General features: G+C 38.2%; 1 protein-coding gene across 2 annotated transcripts; it reads right to left on the bottom strand.

Moving 5' to 3' along the window:
- On the bottom strand, window positions 1-27,766 carry EEIG2 (EEIG family member 2). Of its 2 annotated transcripts, none has more exons than XM_074832705.1 (11): window positions 27,519-27,766; window positions 12,444-12,564; window positions 11,787-11,816; window positions 11,167-11,283; window positions 9,886-9,932; window positions 6,022-6,128; window positions 4,980-5,075; window positions 4,240-4,426; window positions 4,021-4,148; window positions 3,560-3,629; window positions 1-2,436 (listed from the first exon to the last, which is right to left on the bottom strand). In XM_074832705.1, the coding sequence occupies exons 1-11, from the start codon at window positions 27,755-27,757 to the stop codon at window positions 2,421-2,423; spliced, it is 1,158 nt and encodes a 385-aa protein (XP_074688806.1). In that variant the 5' UTR covers window positions 27,758-27,766; the 3' UTR covers window positions 1-2,420. The 2 variants fall into 2 exon arrangements, with proteins under 2 accessions (XP_074688806.1, XP_074688805.1); XM_074832704.1 differs by having other exon boundaries at window positions 1-2,441; window positions 27,519-27,765.

Raw genomic sequence — 27,766 nt, 5'->3', positions numbered from 1 at the left:
TTAAACTATTGCAAGCTGAAGACATGAGTTTATTGAATGTCTGAGAGATTTGTATTTAAATACAGTAAAAAAACCCCAAAACAACAAACCAACACATCCCAAACAGTTTACTGTGAGATTCTCCAGTATTCTTATAACAGTTTACAAAAAAAAATACATCAAAATAGGAAGGTTACATTCCACTTAAAATGTGCACAATTAGAGAATCACTTTAAAGAGTTGAAACTCCAAGTCATAACAATAAATTAGTAGGATACAGTTTTATTAAAAGTTTGATTTCCATGTAAAGATCTGCTCAGGCAAGAAAATAATTGGTTTCTAGTCAACAAAGTATCTAATCTATGGCAGTTAGCTCTGTTTTTTAACATAGAATACAAATCTGGGCTATGGAAATGCCCTTAATTATGTAAGTAGCTGTACAATGTTTTTTAAAAGTCTGTTCTCCTCAAACTATGCCTATTTTTTTCTAGTAAACTTAAGCTACCATCTAACTACTACTGGTTTTAATAGCTTTGTCAACAAATGTAGCAGTGTTAAGGAGTACTGAAAGCAACTAATTTATTCAAATTTCATGCATCTTTTGGCTTGTAGGAGGATTTTTTTGGTATAAATTAGTTGTATAATAGGCAAGGAAACTGTCGTGTTCTGAGAGATAGTTGTATATGACCAGTTATGTGGTTTCTGCTTAAAATTCCTGTGGAGGACAGAAATGGATAATACCACACTTTTATTAACAGCGGCTAAGATACATTTGTATTAATTCTACTACCCATTAAAACACTTTAAAGAGATTAACAGTAGGAAATAAAAGTATTTAAGTACCATAACTGAGAAACAGCTCTTGTTCATCATATTCAATAACAGAACTCAAGCTTTAAAATCTGAACTTTCCTTAAAAAAACACAAATAAAATTTGATAATTCTACTATGGATTTATGGATAAGAAAGCCTGCTTTTCGTAATTTAACCTATTAAATATGGCCTTCAGTAAAAGGGTGTCAAACATCACTCTGAACAGAATTTGAAGCATTCAGAGCTTTCAGAAATGGCCATGCTATTTGTATTTTTTACTACAAGCCTTACTAATAAACAATACAACTAATCATAACAAAATTAAGGACATTTGCAGTTTGCAATTAAATAGAGCAGAGCCAAGCCTGAACCCTTTAAAAATGGATTCTCTTGTAATTCTTAATGAAAATTTTAAGAGATCCTTCATCTTTCTTCTGTCAGGCAAATCACTATTTGTGCAAATTTAAATACAGTACATTGACCTTAATGTAACAGTGGACAGATAGTGAAGTGTTCAATAAATCTGTTGCACAGTAAGACTTTTTCAGAGTATGTTTACAATAAAGTGCTTCTCTTAATAAGTTATATTGATTATAGCATAAATGTTTACCTAGTTTTAAAGCTTAAGTTGCTTGGTAAATAGTTTAATCTCCCTCTACCTCCCCAATCCTGCAAGGCACATTCAAAACACAAGCAAAACACTAACTGTGAAGGAGTAAGCTACAATAAAAAGTTCTAAGTGGTAGTAAACTACTGCCTAGGTTTGTAAACAGTACCATCCCATTGAATCTCAAGGTTCATGCATTATTGAAATGACTTTCTGTGGAAGCAGCTATTGAACTCCAGATTTAACAATCAAGCCAGCTTTCTTGATAATACACTACTGTTCCTCAGTATTTTGATGTGGAACCCCATTTCTTTTGTCACTTGCACAAAAACAGATGTCACATTTGATGCATTTAAGCCTCTGGAGTTCATTTACAGTTAACACAACTGATGACTGGCTGGTTTAGATCTATTTTGGTTTTTTAAAAATCAAAGTTCAGCTCTACTGTTCAGTCTCACAATGAAGTTAGACTCAGTACTCTTAAATAAGTTTTGGTTAAGTTAAAACATAGCTGAACTGTTTTGTGGAGGCCTTAATTTTGACTGGATAGAAGTAATTAGCTTCTGTAAGACTAAAATGGGACGTAGGATCAAACTGACTATTTAATTTCTTCAGGTTCATTTAAGACCAACTTTCAGAAGCTTCTTTAGAAAAGAAGTTACAAACAAAGTACATCACCATAAGTGATCTCCTGTATAAAATAGTGAAATGGGACTCACTTCATCATGCTTCCAAAAATGTTTCACACAACTTAAAAAGCAAGTAATTCCACTAACGTCAAATAGAGCTTACAAAAACAGTCCAAGTGCTCACACAAGGTATACATAGCTAAACATTGCCTTCATACCACAGAAGATGAAGCTCTGAGCAAGAGGCATTCCATTACTTTTCAAAAAAGATCACATTGAGTTCATTTTGGCTTTCACAGCTCTTGTAACAGAGCAAACAAAGCCAGAAGTATCAATGCCAGAGCTGCAAGTTTTCATTTGTCATTCTAGTCTAGCGTTTTATCACCACCTGCTCATATGCTCCAGATCCTACTCTGAAAGAATGTTTGAAAGAAGTTAGTTCACTTCCAAGTGGAAGCTAAACAGCAAGTATCACAGATCAGCAAGTTTACTGTTTAAAAAAACCCCAACCAACACCACCCCACCACCCCCACCCCAAAAAAACCCCAATAAAGAAACCCCAGCCAAACAGCTACAACCAGAACAGCTAAATGTGAAGGGTAGAAAACATGCATAATTACCATGCCACTGAGTAACCTAGAGTTTAATGCATTAAAGCATTTTGTGTTATGCTACACTCAAAATGAAGAATGATAAATAACACTACTGACAAGTTACCTTTGGACTCTATAGTTCCTTAAACATTACCTTTTGGGTAGCCCTCCCCCCCCAGCTAGTATCATATGCAGCTAATACTTTTTACCTACATGTATACAAAAAGAGATAAATGTGTTTAAAAAAACAGATAGTCTTCTTATATTAAGATACAAGAAAAAGGTCTTCCAGTCTTTTGTTCACGCTGAATTGTACACAAAGCTGCCTCACCCCCCACATGACAGAGCATAGTGGGTTGTTTTACGTGGCAAATTGTAGTACTATGTTAAAATTAATAGGGCAAGCTCTGCCTTAGTATGATATTCTGGACTTAGTATAATGCCTGGACTGTTCCAACAACTGAATTAGCACAGATCTCTCTATTCTACTGTAGTGTGCTCTGCAACCCCTGCACATTAGTGCACCCAGTTTGCAAATAAGCCAATGAGCTATCTTTTAACTATCAATATTACTTGCATAAAATGCATTTATTTTATGATTTTCAATGCATTATTGACTGCCTTCCAGCTCCAGAGAGTAACACAGTAAATCTATAGAGCTAAGATTTCAAACTGGCTCCTGTTTCCCGTGTCCATACTGAAACATTGCTCATATGTGAAGACTTTGGAACTGAGACTCTTCAGAACCGCTAAAGGTTCTAAATCTTATGGCTGACACATCAGTTCTATTTTGGAACTAACCTATGTGTTTTGTTTTAAAATTTGACAGTCTAGTTCTGTTGGTGCTTTTAAATAATACAGAACAGAAAGATACAAAGATTGAGAATATATATCTAAAATAATTGCTGTATAAGATGCATTTTATTCAGGCTACATACCTGTTAGATGAATGATGGCTTCCAAAAGAAGTGCTTCCACCAGGGCCCACAAATAATCTTAAACCTTCTTCTAAAAAGCAAGGGAATATAACCTATGTTAGCTTCCTTTAACGTTGCCCTAGCTAAAACTAAGTAATTTTATATCTGCCAGTTTTGTAACTGATACTTTCAGATGCAGATGTTTTAAGTAATAAAAAACCCCAAACTTCTCAGGTTGGAGAAACTACCTTCGTCATAGATTTTCCCCTGCTCTTTTCAGGCTTTAAGTGACGCTGTGGGAAAGTTACCCGAGTCATGCAAGGGTCTTTTCAACTTCTGGGACACAGGATGAAGCAGAAAATGCAGTGATCCATATGCACAGTCCCTATGATTACAAGCAACAGGGACTATGAAGAGAGTGGATTTTCCTAAGGCCTGTAACGTGCACCAGTTTTCCCTAAGCTTCTTATTTATCTCCATACCTTCTGCACTTGAGTCTAAAGTGAAGTCTTGACTCTGGAGTATTTTTTCAACTATATCATCAGCATCAACTCTGGTAGCATCAACTCTTTTCAGCTGTGACTCCACAGAGTCTTGCTTTACAGGATGCCTGCAAAAAAGAAATATATTTAGAGCTCTTAAAAGTGATATAGTAAATTATGTTTTATTTCTGCTAGGAAAGGCTTTCAAGTTAAGTGTACCTGCCAAGTTTTTCTGATGATGCACCTTTAACAGATGTATCAGTATTAGCTTCAGTTGCTTTTGGCTCAGCCTCTTCACAGGGCTCTAGAATACTTCCAATTCCTGTTGAGGTACTACCCACCGAGGTGTTTCTCCTGTGGCAGAGTTCAGACAGACTGGATGATCTAGAGTGACATGTGCTATATCCTGTTGGGAAAGTGCAGGAGAGCTAGGTTAGGTATGTTCTTGATAGCCAAGGTCATTACTTGTATCTTACCATCCCAAAATCAGAATTTGTGTTTTGTCTTCTTAGAGACTTCAAAAGCCTTATGAATGTACGTACGGCCACCGACTAGGCAATTCACTTCGGATTTTGTATTCTAGCACATGTCGGGGTTTTTTTGTTCTGAATAGCTCTTGCTTCCTAACACATATAACAACTTGGTGTCATTACTCCCCCTTCAGCTTTTAGAGTCTCCATTTAAGTTACTTGTTTTTACACATGGAAGAGGTAAAAATCTCATTCAGATACCTTAATTGGAGGGAGCTAAGGGAAGAAGCTGTCTCACATCCAAACAGATAATTCATTGTGTTTTTTAAGAGGAAAAAAAATGTTACCCTCCCCACATCTGAAACTCCTAGGAAAAAGCTTTCAACCTCAAACCATTTTTTTAAACATGTAAAGTATACTTATTTTCTACAGTCTAAAACTGAAAGTAAATAAATCCCAACAGTTCATAATGCAATTGTTAACAGCTACCTGACAGTTTCGACTGCTGACTTGCATAGCTTGATGTTCTGGAATGTCCACATGCACCAAGTTCATCTGGGACTGAGGCACTCTTTGATGAGACATCTGCAACACGTGCAAGTCAGATACTGTTGCTAAAGCCAGCTTTGTTATTACTTTGCCTGTAATCTTGATTAGACTCAAATGTCAGATTTCCCAGAGGGATTAGGGACTTGACACTGGTTTTCTACAAACCCTTTGAAGATTCAAGTGCTGCAAAAGTACCACATATGTTAACAAATATGCATTCGCCCCCCAAAAAATCATAATACATTTCTGAGTAAAACAGAAAGTACCATTGGGTTAGAAAGATTTATATGAAATGTCTTTTTAGATGTGTCTACACTGTAGGCACTGTGAAGAGATCACCATGCTTTCCACAGTACCATAGTAGAATGGTGTGCTAGATGTTTTCTGCCTGAAAAAGTAACTGTGATTAAGAGATCTGAAGATGTGTTTAAGGTGCAAATTAAGCTAGTAAGAGCCTGAAGCCTGTAAAAACACACACACCCAAACCCAGCAAAAAAATCCCGAATTTCAAGCTGTAATAAAGTGTTTTAATAGTATTTTTTTTTCTAGTCTAAATTTCAGAGTGATACTTCAATTTTAAACAATACTTAGGACTTTTACCACTCAAAATTTACTCAGTTATACATATGCCTATGATTCGTAAATTGAAAATCAAGGGCAAAATTTAATGCTCAGTCAAAATACAAATCCAAAGCAAATCAAGAAATGTGTCACACAGAAAATGAAATATTTTAAATGTTAAAAGAAAGGCAGGCTATCAATCCAATTTCTGTTCTTTCTTTCCATTAAATAAACCGTTACAAAAGTAAAAGAGATTCCACTGGTGTTATCCAGGAAAGTGTGTCTCTACAAATAACCAAAGAAGGTCCCTTTGTGGGCCAACTGTCAGCATCCCTTTACGATCTGAAGTATTTAGTATATCTCCTTGAAGCTATGAAGCCAGTTATAAAAGAATTGAGAAATTGAGAGCATTATTTTATACCTGCTATGCCCAGATGTACTACTTTTAAGTTTTCTCCGCCTTTCCTGTCTTCATGCAATGATTCTGATTCTCCAGCAATTGCTATAGACATTGCTGTGGAAGGAGGCCTGTAAGAAAAAGGTGGTTAAGACTTGCTGTACTTTTGATGTAATTCCTTCAAATTGATCAGCACAGATTTTTCTTTTCAAGTAAGCTGGCATAATTCATGCTGTGCTTCATGTTAATAGGCTTGTAGCTTTTTTCTGAAAACATGCTGCCTAGCCCCCTGTTAAAAAAAAAAAAAAATAAAAGCTTTTGCTGTTGAGCTTCAGGACATTTACAGAATCCACCTGCTCAGCCCTCAGTCCTTCAGGCTTCTGGGATCCTTGGAAAGGCTTTTGTTTTTTTGATGATTGGTGGAGTGATATGTGTTTATTTTGAAGTTTGGTTTTTTCCTTTAAAGTGTATGAATTGCAGGATAATTTACATAGTAAGAATATATATAATTCAGTACTTCATGGAATACATGACAAGATGGTAAATTTAAAAAAAAAAAAACCAACAAGCTGGCATGACAGTTGGCCTACTTGGCTTATGCACTGTGATATACTCCTGGCTTGCTTTCATCTCTGTTACAGTACATGAGGAGATTCTGAGCTGATAACCCTCCCAGTCCCAATGAAGGGGCCTATGTTACCATCTTCATGTATTCCCCTCTAAATTCTACCTCCTACAAATTAAAAAAGCGTCATGTATGACATAATTTAAATTTGGTTCAATATTAAAAAAGCTTTTAATAAAGCTTAAATGCTTTTGTCAGTTTATACCAAGATCAAAGGATATTTTATAAAAATTAATAAACCTCTAAGTTTGTGTTTTGCTAGTGCAAAAGAAACAAATTAGAAAATGACGAAGTAATCTCTTGCAAGCAAATACAACTAAAATACATTTCAAGATGTTACCTAGAGTTTTTTTAATGCTTTTTTATTTCTGATTTTGAGAACAAACTGTTGGTCTGCGTACAAATGAATATTTGTTGACATTTTTAGATTTGACATATTCAATAAATTAGTCACTGTCTTTATGTACAGTAATATATCCCCTCTTATGTTTGGGAGAGAGAAGGAGAAAGAGAAAAAGCACTTCTGAAAATGTAATGCTTGTGTGATTTAACTGCCTAACATACTTCTGAAAGCAAGAACTGAGTGCTTTCAGGGATGTCACCCCAGATCAAAAATCAAGCCTTTTAGGCTTCTTCATAAAATATGTAGCTGATTCCAGCTTGTGAAATTGTTTTAAGGTTTATTTTTCCTTCTACGAAGAACATCTGGATTAGATAAATTTTTTGTTCTGTTTGTGTTGAAAGTTTACATTCCAGGAAATGGTTATATCATCAGTTTGGAAGAAAATGCCAAGTCTGAATAATTTCTGTTAGAGATTTTTTCCTAGGGAGCCAGAAAACTATTTAGATACTAATTTCAACTACTTTGGTACCAGCCAGTAAAGTACAGAAATACATTGTTTTATTAGCATACAAGACTAATGATTGGTTAGTTGCCTTTGAGAAATTGTTTATCAGTATCAGTGGTGTATTTGTTAATAGCTCTGACTCAAATCAAGAGTTAGTAAATAACCAGGGATACAGAAAAGCTTTGCCCAATCAAATTCAGATAATATCCTCTTACTATTTATTCAGTATGCACAAGATGAGATTTCACAGTGTTCTGTTCTTCTTATTGAAGGTTAGAAGAGAGGTGAAAGGGCCTTTAGTGGTGCAAGGGGACACTGAAGAGTTCCTGCCGTGAATCATCTGAGCTAGACTGGTGCAGGCAACATTCTCAGATCTCCTCAGAAACAACGGTAAGGATACAGCCACAGCAGTAATGCACAAAGTCTCTAGTTGTTACAGAAAACAGTTCTCGATTGTCCTAATAAAACCTACGCGTCATGAGTTACTTCATACTTGCACCTCAGACTGAGTTAGGAGATCATGCTGCTTTTCTTGGAGCTGCAGCCTCCCTGAACTTTAAACACAATCTTTTTTATTTAAGGAAGACTTCAGTATATGTTCACTGCTACAGATTAAGCCTATATGAGATCATTATCCCTCTTCACTGGATTATTCAGAGGGACATTGATTGCCTACATTAATTCAGTTTATGAGAGTATTTTGATTTAAAAAACTAATCTGTACTGAAGTGGTTTAGTGCGTAGTTACAAACTGCTACGCTATATCTTTACAATGGAAGATACCTTTGATGCACCATAATAGTCTGAAAGTATAAATGAAAGTTGAGAACCTCCACAAAAAAGTAGAGATTGACATAACAAGGGTGAAGCTAGCAATTTTTTCCAGATTATTTTCCTTAAGCTCATTTTTTCTTTTCAAGTTACATGTAATACTTGGAACTCTGCCTTAGATTGTTTTTGAAATGGCTAACATGAGAACAAGCATGTTGTCTCAGACCAAAGGTCTGTCTGGCCTCACATCCTGTTTCTGTCAGCAGCGAACAACAGATACTAAGAGAATATGGCACACATAGTAATATATCTCCTGCATATTCTTCAAGCATCTCCTCATCTGTAGCTTAGGTATTTCTTGAGCCTTATAAGATGTTTTATGCTTAATAACCCTTAATAATTTTTTATTGACATGAACTGAAGAAAAATTTGAGTTAAACTAGAACTCAAGGGATCAAATTTATTTTGAAAGAATTACTTCATCAACCCCTCCCCCAGACATCTTGTGCAAGTAAAATACAACTAAGTTGTTTTAAACCTGATCTAGACAAAATTGCCATCTGCTGTTATGTTGAATTAGAAAAGATTCCCATTAAACTGAAAAGCACATACCCTTCAAACAACCCAGTCTACCAACATTCTAAATTACAGAAAAGCAGTGGCATTAAGAGTCTTGCAAGTACTTGCAAGTACACTGCATTCATGAAAGCAGATTCTATACATCTCTCTAAGCCTATACTTAAAATTAATGGCATTTAGGTTATTATAAAATATCTCTTATAATGCAAATGACATGTGAGAGTTCTTCACTTCCTACTAATCAAGATAATTAAGTTATGGTTAGCAAGATAGTGGTGTTCTCTGGAAATAGGAAGCTTGCCAGTTGCACTGTTTCAGTTATCCACTAAGCTTGGGTGCCTCATAACAAAACAGCTTATTAGAAAGAAGGCAACAATTTCATCTTACTAGGCTTTTCCCTAGCATGCGTGATTTTTCTGTCTTGTGGTTAGTTATGGAAGCTAATGCACTCTGGCAAAACTTACATTTCCTTCAGTACAGATTAAAGACAATGAGGCCAAAGGATCCTCAATACATAGCAGTATATTTTCCTAGCTACCTCCCTGCTCAGATCTTGCATCTTTTACTAAGTTGCATAATGTCTTTGCTAACTAAATATCAGTTAAGTGCTTTCTCTTGTACTGAGTCATATCACACTTCTGGTTTTTTTTTTTAAATAAATCTTTTAAAATCATCTGAGACTTGTGAATAAAAGGTGTAACAGCACATTTTCCAAACACAAGTATTAGATCACCCCATACCAAGTATTTTAATATAAGCTTGCTGCAGAAACAGTTTCCCTGAAGTGTGTCTTTTATTTATTTTTTAATTACAGATGTACAGGCTATACAGTACTATTTAACAGCAAGAACTATGATACTTCTAGTAGTATTTTTACCATGTTAGCCATTATTCAGCTACCATCCCATTTTTTTTGTGCCCCCCAACCCCCTCCTTTTTTTTTTTTTTAATAATATTACCAGATTGGAGAGCTTTTAAAATGCAAATTAGAAGAGTAATTCTGAAGATCGAATGTATAACCAAAATACTATCCCACACAGATTTTTTTTTTTTGTATAAACTTACATTTTAAAGCATGGGTCTCCAGACATTAGCTGCATGTTGATCAAAACCTACACATTAAGAAAACAAAACCCACTGTAAGAAAAAAAATTAAATTGGTCTGTGATACGTGGTCACGTCAATAATTTATACTTGCCACAAATCTTACATTTAAGTAAAATAAAATGTCATAATCCCATATGCAAATAAACACATCTATGTAAAAACATCTTTTTTCTTAGTAGACTTGCAAACACCACAAAATAGCATTTAAAGTAATGTAGCTGCACATACAAGATTCTGCAAAAGACATATAGATCAAGAAGAATCTTAGAATCATCAATAGTTAAGATGACTTCAAGGGGAAAATAAAGAGACAGGAAATCTGAAAGAATAATGAGCAAACAGAATATTGTTTAAAACAGTGGGTGCTGAAGTATGTTCGTTGCTGAGTGTTTAGCAAACTGCTAGCATATGAGAACTGGTTGTGCTAACATCAGAGATGAAGCAAAACCACAAAAGGTAAATAATGCCATAGGACAACAATGCATTGAGAAGGCTTGTTAGCTGGGTCAAAGCCATCAATTAAAATTTTTTTCCAGAAAAAGTCTATGGCTGTCTTAAAGAAATCATAAAGTGCATGCTTAAACAGTATACTCAATAGTATGAGAAATTAATCTTAGTGTCTTGGTAGGAAAAGAAATTTTTTAAAAATTTACTTGTAACATTCTGTATGTAATTATTTTCAGGTTAACGCAGCTTATTCAATTTTTTAAACTCCCTGGACTAATAGGAGAGAGCAGCAGGGTGGGTTTCTTCCAACAACGCTCACCAATTGTTACACTGATTACTATCAAATAGAAAAGGGAATGTTCCGGGAGTCATGGAGATGCTGAAGCTGGCTTATACATAAACAAACTAAGAGATTCACTCCTAGAAAAGCTGCCTAGAAAGTTGCCCAGTCTTAAAGATATAATTGCTACATTTATATGATTGTATTAACTTCTTCATCGTGCTTCCCTGTTCCATTTTTCAATTCCTGTTGGAATAGGAATACCTTTTGAAAGCTTTTCTTTTACAGCTATCCCTCTCCATTTCAAAGAGTAGGACAAATTCTATTTCTGACTCCATGGATTTTAATGATTGTCTCTAAACAATGCTGATGTTTTTGCTTTCAATAGTTTTCCTTCTAGAAAGAAGGAAATGTGTTTTGAATTAAGTGTTTGAATGTGTTTGAATTAAGTGCTTAATAACACCACTTGTTCTCTGCTTTATTAGTTTAAGTATGATAAAAGGAAACATTACTTTGAGAATGGAGTTATCCTGTCTTGTATTTTTGGTATCATAACCTTCCAGTAAACAGCGTCGAGTGGTATTTCCCGATCCTGCAAACTCTGCTAGATTTAGATCTGCAAATCCCAGCTGTTAAGAGAAAATTACAAAGGTAGTAGTAAGCATATTACTAAATGAAGGTACTTGCTACATGCACAGTATTGAGTGCCATTCAACAGCAGTTTCTCTCAAATATGAGTAAGAAGATGCCTATTAAAGGGAGTGGCCCAAGGCAAAAAGCAGAAAACAAACTTTGAGTGTCACATTCTGCATAGCTCTATTTTCAGTTAAAAATTAAAGTCTCAAGAGAAAAAAGAGCTTTCTTTATTTTTAAAAGTAAACACATGCAGAAGGGTTTACTTTCATCAACCCTTTCAACATACTAAATTGAAAGAAAAAACATTCTGGTCGTACAAAATTATTATATAGTTATTAAACACACTGATTGAGAATTCCAACACCACTGTGTCACTATAATGCACATAATGAAATCATGGGTATTAGAGTACTATTCTGATATTACTTTAAAAGGGCATAAAATGAGAAGAAAGAAAAGCTAATTCATAGGCAAAATTCGATACATCTCGGTTTACCTTTGCATATGCCTTTCCTCCTTTTAACTCCTAGAAAAAAGAAAAAAAAAAAGACATGCCATTAAGCCATTAAAGATACTGACTGGGGTTTATTTGGTTTGTTTTTTTAGAAAAGCAAATACTAATCTTCATTTTAAAATAGCTCAGCACACATTTGCTAGGCTGTACTGTTGTCATTTAGAACTTGGTATTAATAATGTCCTCAGTGCAGGCCAGCAGGAGACTGTCATCTTGGGGGGGGGGGGGGGGGGAGGAGGAGGAGGAGGGGGAGTGCCTGTTGCCAACCAGCATTTGGCTCTAGCTCCAAAGGTAGGAAGCGTTGCATACAAAATTCTGGTACTTAGCACAGTTCAAGGCTTCTAAGTTTACTGCTGCTTGCTAGAAATATCTAGAAAGGGCTAACTTTATAAAGACTGGTTAGTGATTCCTTTGCTGTCCTGCTGGAACAAGTGTTCTTTTCAATAACAACATAAAAACCCATGAATTAGTTAAACTAAGGTAATTAAGGAGATTACTATGAAATTTTGGCTAGGAGAATACCTGGCACATGCACAGCTAAAATTTGCTTTATGAAGTTTATCAGACATTTAAAAATTAAACCAAAACAAGTGAAGGAGGAGCAGGAAAAGAGGAGAGGAGGGAAAAATTGCCAGTTACCTTCCGTACAGACACCCTGCAAACGCAAGTATCCAGAATCCCTGTTGTGGCACTGGCACTGATTTTACACATAAATAAGAACTTTTTCTTCCAGCGGACACAGTTTGCTTGTACTACCTCCCTGCAAATAGAGAACATATACTTAGTATTAGTTGCATATACATTCAGGACCATAAAATGCAATAGGACAGCTCAAGAACAAACACTGGTTCCGCTGTTTGTAGAGTGGTCACTTCATGCAAAACCTGTTCCAATGCCTGAATAATCGTTCTTCATTCTCTTGGTGTAGGCAAGACAATAACTGTTTCAAACCTTGAACACAATATAAGACCTACAGAAAAATTCAACAGCCATGTGTTTTTGCAAATGAACGAGACCATGATTTCTCCAGGTTGCCTCAGGAGAGTGAAGTCTTCCTGAACATTAGCTCCCAGGCACTGTCTTCCACACTGCTGAACTTCCGAATGGCCTCAAGATACCATCTTTGACAAGCAGTTCTTCAATACAGAGAAAGGGAGCATCATACAAGCAGAACTTGATAAATTTTAAGCCTGGAAAATTACAAAGGAAATGATGCACAAATAACCAGATACAAATTAATGCACTTGGACCAAACAAGAATTTCAGCTACATACTGGGAGCTTGCCATTTGAGAGCAACATAAGACAACTAATATCTGAACAGATTTGTTCATCACAGGAGGATTACAACCTGACAGTATGATGCAGCTGAGAAAAAGGCAAAATGTAGGATTCTTGCAGCTGTATTAATGTCATTACATAAGGCTCAAATGGAACACATTATTCTGTTTGGGTAACTCTGGTTGAACAAGAACAGACTCCGAAATGAACAGGAACAGGGAGGACAACTAGAAGACTCCTGTATCTTGTAGGGGAAAATTACATATAATAAAAATACACTAGTGATTCAAACACTTTAGAGACCAAATAACTTTAAGTCAAATGAAAAGTGGTTAGGACCAAAATAAGGCATAATCAAACACCCATTTAAAACTGAAAATTACAAGGTCTCAAACCGCAGAGAAAGTTTGTACAACAGCTTTCAAATAAGAGAAGTAGGAACAAAAAAATCTTACTGTAATTAAAGACAAGGATGGCCAGTTTATCAATAAGAGGGGACATAAGGACTGTGATTCTGAGGGACCTGCCTCAGTGTTCGAAAGCTCTTTTTCTAGTCCCGTGTTTCTAAACTCAACTCAGAACTGTGGAGAAACTGTGATAATTTCTTCTACCACTCTAATCATTCAAGTACAGTCTTCACATATTAAAGCAGTATTTGTCCTTTTCTTTCTCTTCCATTTTTCTAATACATACATTCCTATGTTCTATATTAACTTCTTACAGCAGCTTATTATTGAAGATCCAGTCCGACATCTTTAACAGAGGTAGAATTCTACAGTTCCATATAAACTGGAGTCAAAGTTTATCACACTTGCGGAGAAATGATGAACTGTAAGGCTCAGGCAAAAGCTCCAATTTGCTGTGCACACTGGCACTGTGACTTCCTAAGGTGGGAATAAACTAGCCTGCCTACAATGAGTCAGTTTAATGACCACAACAGACTAACGGATTCTGATGATACAATGCTGAGTCATATTCAAGCATATGACCTAAAAGGAACAGGCTCTGTACACCACGATCTACCTTTTGTCTGTTACATTTTACATTGTAAACTTGCCAGTGCTTTGGAAAAGAAAAATCCCAAACTGCCAGTATGTGAGTTATTTAAATCCAGAATAGAACCAGAATTCAAAAAAGGCAAATTACAAATAGTTACTTCCTCTACTGGAAACAGACTCAGGCAAGAAGTCATCAAGAAAAATACAACCTTAAAGGGGATATTTGATGACTGCTAACATTTGTTACACTTAGAAGGCTTAGGAATAACTACTGTAGCACTTAATGTGATAGTTGCTAACCTCTCAGGTAAAGAAGATAGTCAACTACACGTCCAGTGTCAAGGAGAACACAGCTATCCAAGTGCATGGGTACCTAGGGCTTGCGTATTTGCAGGTTTCATACACTGTGCTTAAAGATAATTCAACTCCTGAGAACACTCTGTTTTTCTGCAGATGAGAGTGGTCCAACCTTACCCAAAGTAACTTAGAAATGAAATCTCCAGAACTGATTTTCTTAAGTTCTTTTTTTCTAAGTAACATTTTGAGCTTAACCTAAAACCAGAAAAATAAAAGGCCCTCTTCTCTCTTAAAAACACCACCACATCAAAACAGTTTTACTACAAACAGGAGAAAAAGGAGAAAAACCTTCTTCATGAGCTGTCTAGCTACAAATTTTTGCTTCAGATTGTGAAGGGATATTTATGTCACTATCTTAAGTCATTAAATTCACTGCAGTACTCTCGTCCTTCTGCCAACAGTTCTATCAGAGAATGCTAGAAACTTACGAAACAATACCAATGTCCTCTTGCAAGCACCAGAAGCAACAGGCCTCCTGTACTGAAAGACAATAGACTTACTCACAGCCTCAACCTTGCTGGTAGCTACCCTCACTTTCAGGAGCCTGTTAGACTAAAAAGACTGAGCAGGAGGGTGAACTTGAATGCAGATTAACTAAGTGATATGGTTGGTCAAGATTTTCTTTCACTAAAACCATCACATTTTGACACAATGGTAGTGTTCCTCACAAAAAAAACCCCACATGCATAGACACAAAAAATCCCAGAATCAGATTTTATATCTAGTTTCAGCCCAGAGTAAGAATCTCAGTTTTAACACACCACTATAATTAAAAAACTTCTATATTAAAAGGATAATTAAAAATGCTGTTGCCTAAACAAAGTGATTGTTTTAGCTGTATGTCTGTTTTACTGGACTTTAAAGAATTACTGGAATTAAGTCTTACCAGAAATATCTAATCAATACTAAAATTCATGCAATTATACAAACCTTTATTAAGTTTAAAAAAGCAAGAATTCTTAATGATCCTTTGACTTAACCTCCTGCATTCTGTCTCTAGTTCCAGATCCAGGTGTATCAGCTATGGCCATGAATTTACAAGGAGCCTGCATTTGCACCTTACTATGCATCCAGTATTTGCAAAACAATTCCAGCCTTGAGTGTCATTTTGAAAACTAGAAGCAATGTAGATTTTCTGCTATTCATTATAAAGCTATAAAACAATGCTGCAAGACTGAAAGCATTCACTTGTCATCCATAAAGGTCAGAAAATCCCTTCTCATAGCATTTGTTCAGCATACAAGTAGGACAGTTGTCATCACCCTTACCACTCTTCCCTTATCACCCAGGGTACCACTGGGACTACCAATAACAGAATCACTTCTCCTAGTCATCATTTTGCTAAGTTCTTGTACAGTTTTTACATCTGTAACATTTCCAGTTAATCATACTTTTTGCTTTTACTTTCTGTAAACTCATAAGGTCAAAACAATGTTTGTACAACTCAGTATTACGGTTCAGGTTGTATTCCTGCTTCTCAGAACAGCTTTCTACTGCTACAGCAAACTATAGTCAAAGCAGCTTTACATTGTACAGTTATATAGTATTCCAGACATCACTAACATTACAGTAAAAGATAATTCAGTGAACATTAAAGTAACAAGATACAATGTAAGTGTTCTTAAAACCTTTAAGGATTTTGAATTTATTTCAACATACCAATACTATGTATATCATTCTTCCAGTAAGGAAGATAGCACAAAACCACTATGCTTTTGTAAGACTCAATCCCCTCATATCACAGGTCAGGATTTATTCAGGCAAATAATTTAATAAGCATTAAATAGGATGATCAGTTTTTAAGTTCTCTTACAAACAAGAAAGTAAAAGTTATAGTAAAAATGCATCACTTAAGAGATACTGATGCTCTAATTCTTGTAAAAATAAAATCAAGTAAAACCAGGAATACACCTTCCTCCTCATAAGGACATCAAAAAAGTATCATTAGTTTTTTTCACTGGCACATTGTTTTAAAAAACAAGATATTTGAAACATTTGTACACAATCTGCAAAAAAAACCCCAAACAGTTCTTCTGATTCCATTATATAAAGAAAAATTGGACATATTTTAATGAAGGTAATTTTTGTGTAAAGAAAAGCACTAGCAAGTTATTAGCCTTGTGCTGAAAAAACAGTCAAATAATCAGAACATTTAACTTTGAAGAGTAATATCTAAGTTTATGAGATTCTTGGTCCAAGTGCAAGGCCTTTAGCAAATAAACAGTTACATTGATTGGTTACTATGGAAATGAACCCAGATAACTTCTTGGCAACTGTGCCTGTGCTACACGGCATGCTAGAGAAAGCTTTCCGTTATGAGTCAGTTTCCTATGAGCCTCACAGTCACTTTACCACATGCAAAGCAAAACCAGTTGTTTTATGAATCAAAATAGATCTTAGTTACTAAGATGCATTCAAATACACTGAAGCACTACAACCTAGTATGTAACTTGATGAATGCATCTGTAAGACCTAACCAAGAATAAATTGAATAGACAGATATTTTAGAGATAAATTGATTCCAAAGTATAGTTTAAGTTACCATCAGTTTAACAATTTGTTTTCTTCTTTAGAGAGACAATTTCGCATTGACTACATTTCAAAGGCAAGATTTCTGCTGTAGGTAAGTCTTTTTCTGTATGTATTTTATGTACTGTACACAATTGCCATTTAGAATGATGAATAAGAGTCTTGTTTTTTCTCTTTTGGTCCACAAAAGAGAAAAATCAACAAGAAAACCAACACAAAAGAAACAACAAATCTAATCCAGTCAACTCCTCGTCCTAATTTGCTAACAAGTGATGGGCGCTCTTTTTTTTTGAAAGGTGTTTATGCCCAGCAGATTGTTTGTTCATTTTCACATGGATAAAGGATATGAATAATGGCTTGTTTCAGCAAATAGCTACAAATGCAAAAATAAATCACTTTTAAGGACCTTAAGTGTCATGAGAAAAATCCCTTCTTGGAAAAGCTTTAGCAGGAGAAGCTTAGAAATAAAGAAGCCAAAACTCCTTGTGGGCATTTACCAAAATACTGTGTTCCATTAATTAGAGAATTGTTTATTCAAGTTTTTATCTGAATTATTCTAGACAGCCAATTATAACGTTTAGCCACATGGGGATGATTATATTAAACGGATTGTTTTTCTAGTGCAATTATTTTAGAATCATTGGTCACCAAAGAAACAAAAAATTGGGAGCATTTGTTTTCAGTTTTAAGATGCCATTCAGTCTTTATATCAGACTATTTTCACATTAAACTACTTCTAGAAATACTTTTGGAGTCAATTGGGTCAGTACGCTTCTTTATGTTAAGGAAAGGGGTATTTACTTAGATATCTTACAGCTTTTGGACAGAACATCAGTTACCTACTCACTATAAATACCTTGAAAAAATAGCTTTTTCGCCCCATGAGATAAATGGGAATATTATTGGTTTTATTTTTTTCAAGGTGGTAGTTTGATGGGAGGGTTGCTTCGGACTTCTAGGAGTTGTTGAGATGAGGTTCTTCGAGTCCAAAGTGAATGAAATGCCTTGAAAAGAGTTATCTCTGAGCAAGTACAACTTTTCCAATATTGCCTAAGTTTTGCTTGCTCCTTGTAGGGCAAAATACATCACGCTGATGAGACAACCCAAGGGAACGGAGGTTGCTGCAGCTCTACTCCCCAGATCCAACCGGTAGTGAGGCTGAAGATGTATTCCCGGTAAGCACCCATGCACGTCACACACACACAGCTGGCCACGCAGATCAGAGCACCCGCAGAGACAGCCAGCACCAGCAGCCGCACCCCGCTCCCCTCTCCGGCTGAACAGGACAGAGGTCTGCTAGCAAGGCCCATATATATACGGCTCCTCGGCTACACCACCTACTCGACAGCTAGTCCAGTTTGATCCCCAATAGCCTTTACACACTCGCACACCTGCACTTGGTCCAGGTGCTGGCACCACAGACCTCGGACTCCTGGCTGGTCCCACCCCAGTGGCTGGCACCTGGTTTCACTCATCTGTTCTCTGCGATTGCTGGCACCCAGGCACACAGGTGCTCTGGCCCACAGTCCCAGGCCAGTTGCTGGCACCAAGACTCTCCCTCACACCAGTTGCTGGCACAACAGACATACAGGCCCCTGTGACCCAGAGTCCCACTCCTGTGGCTGGCACCTAAGTCCACTCACTCAGGTCTCTCCTGTTGCTGGCACCACAGACATCCCAGGCCCTCTGATGCACAGTCCTGTCTCCAGTCGCTGGCACTCAGACCTGCCCTGTACACACTGAACAGAGCACCCTGCACCAAGGGAAGAGTTAGAATGTATAATGTGAAGATACAATAGACTGCACTGATTAGAAACAGGGCCTAGCCAAACAAATGCACCAACTAGCAAACTGTTTATACCTAACTGGCCCTTTTATCCCCTTAACCTTCTGTTTTCCCCACACTTGTTCCTCCCCAAATCATCTAAATTCATCCCTTTCTCCACCATTAGTTCCTCCCCTAAACACCCCATAATTGTCTCATAGCACTATGCAGCAACTGCCTGCAGGCCAAGAGGTGCTGCAGTGTTAGCTCAACAGGATGGGTTTCCTGCCTGGACCATGGGGCGGAGACGATCCGGGGACAGCCCTGGGAGGGGCCGGGACAGGGTGTCCCCTTGTCCAAATCCATCGTTTCAGCTGCCCACCTGCCCCTGTGTAGATGAGCCTTTCATGGGCTGACAGCTCCTGGGACAGGCCTGGGAATAGCTGGGGCAGGGTATTCCTTTAGCGCCTCCACCTGCCCCTGCCTTTGCTTCCTGCACTTGTTTGCAGGTGTGCATATGAACTTTTATCAGTTAACCTAACAGCTTCCTTCAGTCAACCCTTGGCTGAATAAACTTGATACAGTTAGCTCCGTCCCTCTGATACAAATACAGTGTTTACTAGATTGGAGTAACACAGAGTTGTTTTTAGTGTAGGAAACAGTCTTTTAAAATGGGAAAAATATCCCATTCGTATATGTATTTTATCTCTCTCTCTCTAAACCCAAACAGCTTGCTTCTGCAGAATGCCAGAGCACGTAACAAAGAATGCCAGTGTCATGCTCCCACCTTACAGAGACAGGAATTAAGGCATTAGCCTATAATCTAACAGTTTATCTGCCACACTTTCAGTGCCCTCAGTGGTTCAGGTACTTTACAGTAAGATTTGACCTTTCCTAGACTACCTTTAGCATTAGGAAGGTATTGTTGGATACATTTATACTAGAGAACACATAATGGTTTGGCCTGCAAGAGAAGAATACCCTCTTGCACCCTTCTTATCCAAAATCTACTTCCATTTAAAATTTGTGCAGTCTCACAGTTGAGGGAAAGATACGTTACCAATGCAACAGGCTCCCAGAGCAACTGAGTGGCTGTCTTATCAGTCCACTTTCAAGCAAAACACTGTGCACTACTATTCAGTCTCCCAGGATCTGCCAAGTAGCTTGGCATTTCTGAAGCGTTAAGAACCTCAGACTAAAATTACTGCACAGAAATGTAGTCATCTTTGGTTTAGACCCACGCAGCTGAAGTGTCAAACAATAGGGTTTACTCATGGTCTTAATATCTCTACTGTACACACAAACAAAAATATAAACAAGATCACCCAACAAAGAGATCCTTCACTTTGAAATTAAACTAAAATCCTTAGTGCTAAGTTGGAAGTAAACCCAAACACAGATAGACAAATATGAAATTAACATAGGTATTTTAAAGCAAATAAAAAGAGATCTAGCACCAACGCCAGTACCAAATTTTATTCACATATACTCTATGCTTCTAATACATATACATGCTGCCCATGCATTTAGCAATTCCAACCTCATCACCTTTAAAGAACTTTGAGCTAAAAAGGAGCAAAACATATTCAATATAACTTTTCAAATGCCAAGCTATACTTTAAAATGTTATTTGATAACCAGGATGCTAAATTTAGTCTTCATATAGAAAGATGCACCTTTTGAAGTTAGAGCTCAGAGCATGATCTCCAAAGTATACACTGCAGTAATAAACTTATGCAAAGCTTCAATTTCTTTCTTATATTTGGGAAGAAATACAGTTTACTTTTCCTTTAATATTCTGTGTTTCCTCCATGCCCGAGGCATATAAGAAGATACATTCTCTCCAACAAAAACATTTTCTCCTAAGCATTGCAAAAAAATCCAACAAAACCAGTCATTTACAAACAGAGCCTCAATGTTTCACAAATTTCAGCACTAAGCAAACCAGCAAACAGCTGGCACTGCAGGAAGAGCTCCACTTGTTTACAGTTCACAACTCCTCAGTTAATTTGCTGTTAGTACATGAAAACCTTTAACAGCAATCATTTTCTATTCCACATTTTTACTCATAATAAACAGGTTAAATCTTTAGCAACATTTCATGTCAAGTATTTCTTATAAAATATGTATAAGCCGATCATCACATGGAAATTTAGCTGCTCTGGAATACTTTTACTTAGGAAAACCTGCTGGTTACAGGCAAATGCAGAGACCTCAAAGGAAATTAGCACTGTGAAGGGCAAACTGCATTAGCAAGACTGTAGCCAGCAGTTCAAAGGAAGTGATTGTTCCTCTCTGTTGAACATTTGTGAGGCTGTATCTGCAGCACTGCGCTGGTTTTGGGCCTTTCTCGGTAGAGACACTGATAAATTGAAACAAGTCCAGGGAGTGTGAGATGTGGGTTTGGAGTCAGGGATGAGGGGGATGAACCACCTGATGCAGGAGAAGTTGGGAACGTGGGATTTTTGCAATCTGAAGAAGTGGTGAAGGAAGATCTAATTGGTATCTTCAGCCATCTATCGAGATAGAAGATGGAGCCAGATGTTTCTTAGTGGGGAGCAGAGAAAGGAAAAGAGGCAATAACAAGAGAAATTCCAATAAAATAAGGGGGGGAAAAATGTTCACAATGAAGTCTGCAGAGGGACTGGTGTCTACAAAGACTGGAATCCTCATTCCTATAGATTTTCTAAAGTTTACAGGACAAAGTTCTGAGCTTTCTGATCTAACTGAAGTTAGCCTTACTTTGAGCAAGAAGTTGGACTACATGATCTCTAACACTCCCCTCCACCCTAAGTTATTCCATGAACAGAAATAGTCATTAAAATATGAAGGTAATCAAGTGTTATGGTGCTTACAAATGGCAAGTTTGCAATGACAGCAAAATACTGTGCTCCACATACTGTGCTGGGGTCAGGGGCGGGGAAAAAAACCAACAACATCACCAGCTCTTTTAAACCAAAGTGCCTATTCTCCTGCACAAGCCAGAGACTCACCCCACCCCCCCTCTTTAATAGATGCCTGTCATACATCTCTTTTCAGAAACTTTTTCCTGAAAAGCTAGCTGTTGCTGTATCTCTTACCAGTACTTACAGTTACAATAGCAGAAGTCTCACAAGAATGAGCCCTTTTCATATCTGCAATAACCAGTTACATCCCGTGCAAAATGCAGTCCGTACATTTCATCTCCTACTGTAGCCCAAAGATGACCCTCTTCACATCTAATTTTATTTTCTTTACTCCTTTGATTAATTATTTGATTTTCCTCCAATCTATTTCAGAGATTTGATTTCTTCATCCCTCTTATTTCCACACCATTATTCTTCCACCTTTGTACATGAACTCTCCCATTAACATTTTAGCCTTATTTTCTTCCCCTTGAGCCCTGTCCAGAATATCCACACCAATCTTTGTATATCACCTGAACTTCCTCAAGCATATTCTCTAAATCTGTTGACTAAACCCATTTTATTGTACCTACTAATGAAAGACTCAAAAGGTACAAAGAAAATACATTAAGGAAAAAAAAAGTTATAATTTGTGTAGAGAAAAACTTCTTACCTCTTCCTCTCTACAAAGGGATGGGGCCTGGAAACTGCTCAACTAACAGTCTCTTCACAACTGAGAAAAAACTAAATGGACATTTGGGAATCTGAAGAGAGCAGCTACAAAATTGCAAGCCAGGATTTTTATCCCACCACCAATTTGCCTCACAGCACTTTATCCAACTGCAAATCCGGTCACAGCTGAAAAAGCTATTAGAAGTAGCATTATCATTACCAACTCTGAAGACTGTCAACAGGGTTCATACATTATGCAGGAAGACAAAAGTGATAGGGGCAGTAATTCCATGTGACAGGTATGTTTCTCTAATAAGTACTTCTGTTTAAAAACAGAAAGATGGTTAAGGTGTATTACTATCAGGATAAATTTTCTCTCTCAAATGCAATAGCAGCAACAGGAAAAACAATGGTTAAAAAGCAATTTCAAGAGTTCAGTGAGGCAGAAAATGTACTTGCTGAAGTCACAAAAACCAGATGTAATTTTAGGCAGTCAAGTGATGCAGCCAAGCATCACTAGAAGTAAGAAGTACTTATTATCTGGAAGATAAGAAATCAATTTCTACAGAAGACAATTACATACTCTAACCCGTATCTATTAGGAATAAGAATATATTCATGCAAGTAATGCAAGATCTCTGAGACTGCCTCTCAGGACTCAAGAGTGTGCTGTACACACAAAAAAAAAAAATCTTCCCCGGAATCTGTTGGAGAATAAAATGTTTTGATGAAAAAGTTACAGTTCTCAGCTGCTCCTAGTCTGTCATACAGATACCAATCATAATTAGCTTCTTAGTTTTGAATGTTGTTTTGTAAAAGAATGAAGAGAGAAACAGCAGCAGTCTGAAGTGTCAGAAATCAGATCTCAAAGGCAGGGGAATACAACCAGACTGAAGACTGCAGTCATAAGAACACACCAACTAAGAAGTCCTTTCCTTGAGAGGGGTGCAGGTGGAAATCAAGCTAAAAATGTAACTACCAGGCTTACAGCTACTGTAGCCTAAGTCTATACAATAGAGCGTTCAAAGTACACCCTCAAGAAATAAGATCCTTTACTTTCCAAAACTTCTTTGATTTCCTCATATCCCATCTGCTGTTTTGCTGCTGGTTGAGCAACAACTCAGCCTATGAGCAGTTATCTACTCTGGGGGCCCATCAATTATTTCTTCAGCCTATTAAGATGAGGGCTGTTGCAGACAGCCTATACTTTCAACGTATTTATGTCTGCATTGGGCTAGCCTTGAATAAATATGCTTAGTATTTAGTCAAGTCTATACCTTAAAATAGTATTTTTCTGTTCAAAATATTCATAGGTGTAATTTCTACCCTGGAATACTTTTGTGTCATGGTGCAGTAGACATTATGTGCATGTATTTTATGAGCAGGCAGTGTATAGATACGTAGTATACTGGAATCTGCACAAGTACCCTGTATTAATATATCCAATTTCAAAGAGAGAGATCTATTATTTTTGGCCAAGGGAAAGATAGAAATGTAGAAAAACATTTTTCCACATACAAAGCCAGGCTTAAGCTAGAAATTTTTCTAAATGAAAATGAGGTTTGTTAGCATAACCTCGCATACATCCACAGACTATTTGCTGAAAATCCACCCTTTGTTATAAAATCTAAAAATACTGTTCTAAATATCCATAAGTCAGAAAGCAATTTCTGGAGGGAGAGGGCAGGAATTATGCTGTATGACTGATTGGCAGTTTACTAAACCAACCAAAACCTCCCCACTCCCACAACTCCCTTCAAGGTTTTCCATGTTGTAGAGTCAAAGCTCATAACCCATTCATTCTCCCTAGAATTCCAGGGTTCTGTACTTGCACACACACTCAAATGTTCCCCCTGTTTAAACACTGCTACTACATGGCTGATCAATGTCCTTTGATCAAAATATTATTTGCCAGTACCAGATTACTTTTTGAAGTTGAATATTTTGTCAATTAAGCATTTAGCATTATATTTTATTTTCCTACTGTAAATATTCACAAATACACATGGAGAAGTGTCAAATAAAAGTTTTCAAATTAGAGTACTAAAAAAAAAATACATACAAACACAAAAAACCCAGTGATATGTAAACAATTAATATGGTTGCTCTTTATACATGAACCAGGTTACTGTGTACTGCACTATAGAGTATAGCTGGTGTTACCTGCTCACAGAATTTCTATATGCTTCAGGCACACATCTGTGTCAGCCAGAAAAGTAGCTGGTCTCTGACAAGTCTCCAATAACATGGACCATGTCTTCCTAACATGTTTCTTACATATCTATCTCAGTAAAGATCTGAGAGGTGAAAAAAATATTTTCAGTAGCTTGAACTTTCATCTGTCTTCTTTTCATCCCACTTCGGTGTTCAGAGGGATGATGTAGGTAGGTATCACATTGCTTGTGGGATCAGGGCTTTAATGATTCATACAGCATGATCCACACAGGGCTGAAAAGAGACCGACCGCTTGAATCTGTTTTCATTGCAACTCACTACATATAGGCCTTTATTCCAATCTGCCAGCCCGTGTTTTTCTCACATTTCTTTCTCAATGAGTAAACTTCCGAAATAAAATGCTGTTAATGCTAGGCTGGGTTATAGCCTGTTGATGTGATTGCCCATTGGGTTTTTTGTTGTGTGGTTTGGTTTTTTTCTTCTTGTTGTTTGTTTGCTTGCTTAAGGCAAGAGGCAGCAGGGTATTGGTTTGTGTCAGTACCAGTTTGAGAACTTAATTCTCAATAACTTATCCCCCAAAGTTTACTAGACCTCAGTCAGTAACAAAAATAAAAACTATTAAGAAGACAAGGTCAGTTTTCCCACGTATTATACAATATTTGAAATGAGTTTGTATATTACTTTCAGAAACACAATGGAGTTCTTCAAACTTCTTCTATAACACTACAAAGATCACTGCTTTAAGGCTATGACTGCCAGCTCACAATGAAACTAATAAATGCATGCAACTAGATGACGATGGCCATTTAAAAAAGTTTGCAACTGACAAGTTTTGAAATGCTGCCACGCTGATGTTAACTTAATTTCTTCCTTATTTATTCTGACCTTTGCTGAATCACCACTGTGAAAATCCATCTGTTAATTCTTAAGCCAAGAGCAAAGGCACTCCCTAAATTGGCACTGAAGGATCACTGCAGAAGATTTCTTTACCTTCCTACCAGCATACCTCAACACTTCTCAGTCCAGCAGGAACGGAGCAGTTACACGCACAGGGACTTTGATATACCAGCGTGTTTCACTGCTGTTCTTATTTTTAAGCCATACCCCCAGAAAAAGAAAATTAAAGAATTTCAAAGTTTCTTTGACTCCAACACAGTATTTCAACACCATTTTTTACATTGTCACACTTCCTACATACACATACTACCTCCTATCATGCATATCTTAGTCTAATACACTGTTCCCATTCATAGAGATATGCATGTGTGCTTTCAAGCTTTTAATTTTAGCATCATGAACAGGCAAGGCAAAAAAGGCTAAGATCACAACAATGTATCAAAAACATCAGCTCAGCTGAAATCAACTCCTTTAAAATACTGTCCAGAAGATGTATATCAGCCTGTGAAAATGACTTCAAGGCAGTAAGGGCTGCATTAGGACAGTAATGGCACATTAGTGCCTAAAATCACGATTATCATCATCATCTATTACTCATGAAGAAGTCGCTCACAAGAAAAATGTTGAAGAAAAAAGAGAGACGAGAAATGAGAACAGAACAGTGATGAGCTGAAGACCCTCCAATCGTACAGAAGAAAAATTAATCTTCAATTATACATGCTAGTATAACGGAATTATTAAATAAGGACGTTTTAGGCCAAAGTTCCACTTTTATGCTCTTTATTCTCCTTAATTATTTCTATTTACAGAATCAAAAGCAGATAATATAACGAGCTCTGTAACTGCAGTATTTTAACAAGACAATAACCGAATATTCATAGATTTGTTACCGATTTCTGTCTGCTCCCAGAATTCTAGGAGACATTTTTTAGTAAATCCGTTTTGTAATAACATTAAAGTAATACAATAACCCATACCACATGAACAAGTGTAACGGGAGGGCAGCCACCTCCTCCCCAGACCCGAAACCACAGCACACCCCTCCTATTGACAAGGTTCTGCCTCTGCCTGGTACCTGGAAAAAATTAACCCACTTGCACTCTGTTTACCCATCACTACTAGTGGATCGTGAAGGCACTGTCACAGCAGATGGCGGTTCTATTGATGAGGCACAGAAGAAGAAGAAAAAAAAAAAAAAGAAGACACCTGTCTACTGCTGCACTTGCACCGCAGAATTAAGCGTGAACGAAGTCAGTAACGCATATGACCTGAATACGCACAGGAGATGAGAGGAGTTTTCCATGAAACTGTTTATGTTAACTCTCCATGTCAAAATCCACAGAACGAAACACAGTGAGCCAGTGTCCAACAGAATGAAACATTAAGGTCGCACAACTCACGTTCACGGAACAGCTCTGACTTCAGACTTGGTGGCAGGAAATTTCTCCCCCTCCCGTTACCCGCACCATCAGCAGCTCTACCGCTCGAGGCGTTACGGCACAAGCGGCCGGCTTCTCTAGGACAACAACCCTCATCCGCTCCTGGATTCATGTCCCCCGTTCTTCAGTGTTTAAGAGCCTCAATATTTGTTTGAAAGCGTTACGACTTCAAGCGGCGGATGAGGAATCCACAAGTGCTGGCACTTCTACTCTGTTGCCGGTGGCGCGGGGGGGGGGGGGTGGGGGTGAGTAGACAGCCAGCCTGCCCGGTGGCACGCCGTGCCACAGGAGCTCTGAGCGGCCGTGCCCGCTGCCCTCCCCGAGGGGACAGGCGAGCAGCACGCCCGCAGCCGCCGGCGCTGGCCCCGGCGGGGACCGAAGTCGCCACAAGCCCCGGGTCAGCCGCTAGCGCCGGGAGCTGCGGCGCGGCTGCTCCCGGCACCGGGCCGCCGAATCCCGCCCGCCCGGCTCGCGGCCGCTCCCGACCCCGGGCCCCCGCCCGGCCCGCTGCGCCGCGGGAGCAGCTGAGCCCGTCTCGCCGCCGCCAGGACCCGAGAAGCGGGCGGAAGAGTCGCAGAGCCGGCCGGCGACTCGGCGGAGCCCCGGGCTCGAGCGGAGCCCGTCGGAAAGGGGCGGCCGCGGCCCCGCCGGGGCAGCCCGCGGAGGGGAGGGCGGGAGGGGCGTCCCGACAGCCGCTGGGCTGGCGAAGGCACCTACCGGGAGGACTCCCCGGTGAAGCTGCCGCCGTCCAGCAGCCGCACCTTGCAGAAGAGGATGCCGTTGACGAAGGGCACGGAGGAGAGCTCGTCCAGCTCTAGCTCCACGCGGAACTTGAACTTCTTCTTCTTCATCATGATGAAGGCCATGGGCCGGGGGCTCCCCGGGGGCCGCCCCCAGGCCCGCTCGGCGCCGCGCGGCAGCTCCCGTCCGCGCCCACCGCCCCGCGCCGCTCCCATGTCCGGGGC

This window comes from Strix aluco, chromosome 8 (genome assembly GCF_031877795.1).
Source record: "Strix aluco isolate bStrAlu1 chromosome 8, bStrAlu1.hap1, whole genome shotgun sequence".
Classification (NCBI taxonomy): domain Eukaryota; kingdom Metazoa; phylum Chordata; class Aves; order Strigiformes; family Strigidae; genus Strix; species Strix aluco.
This window is presented reverse-complemented; position numbering and strand designations above follow the sequence as displayed.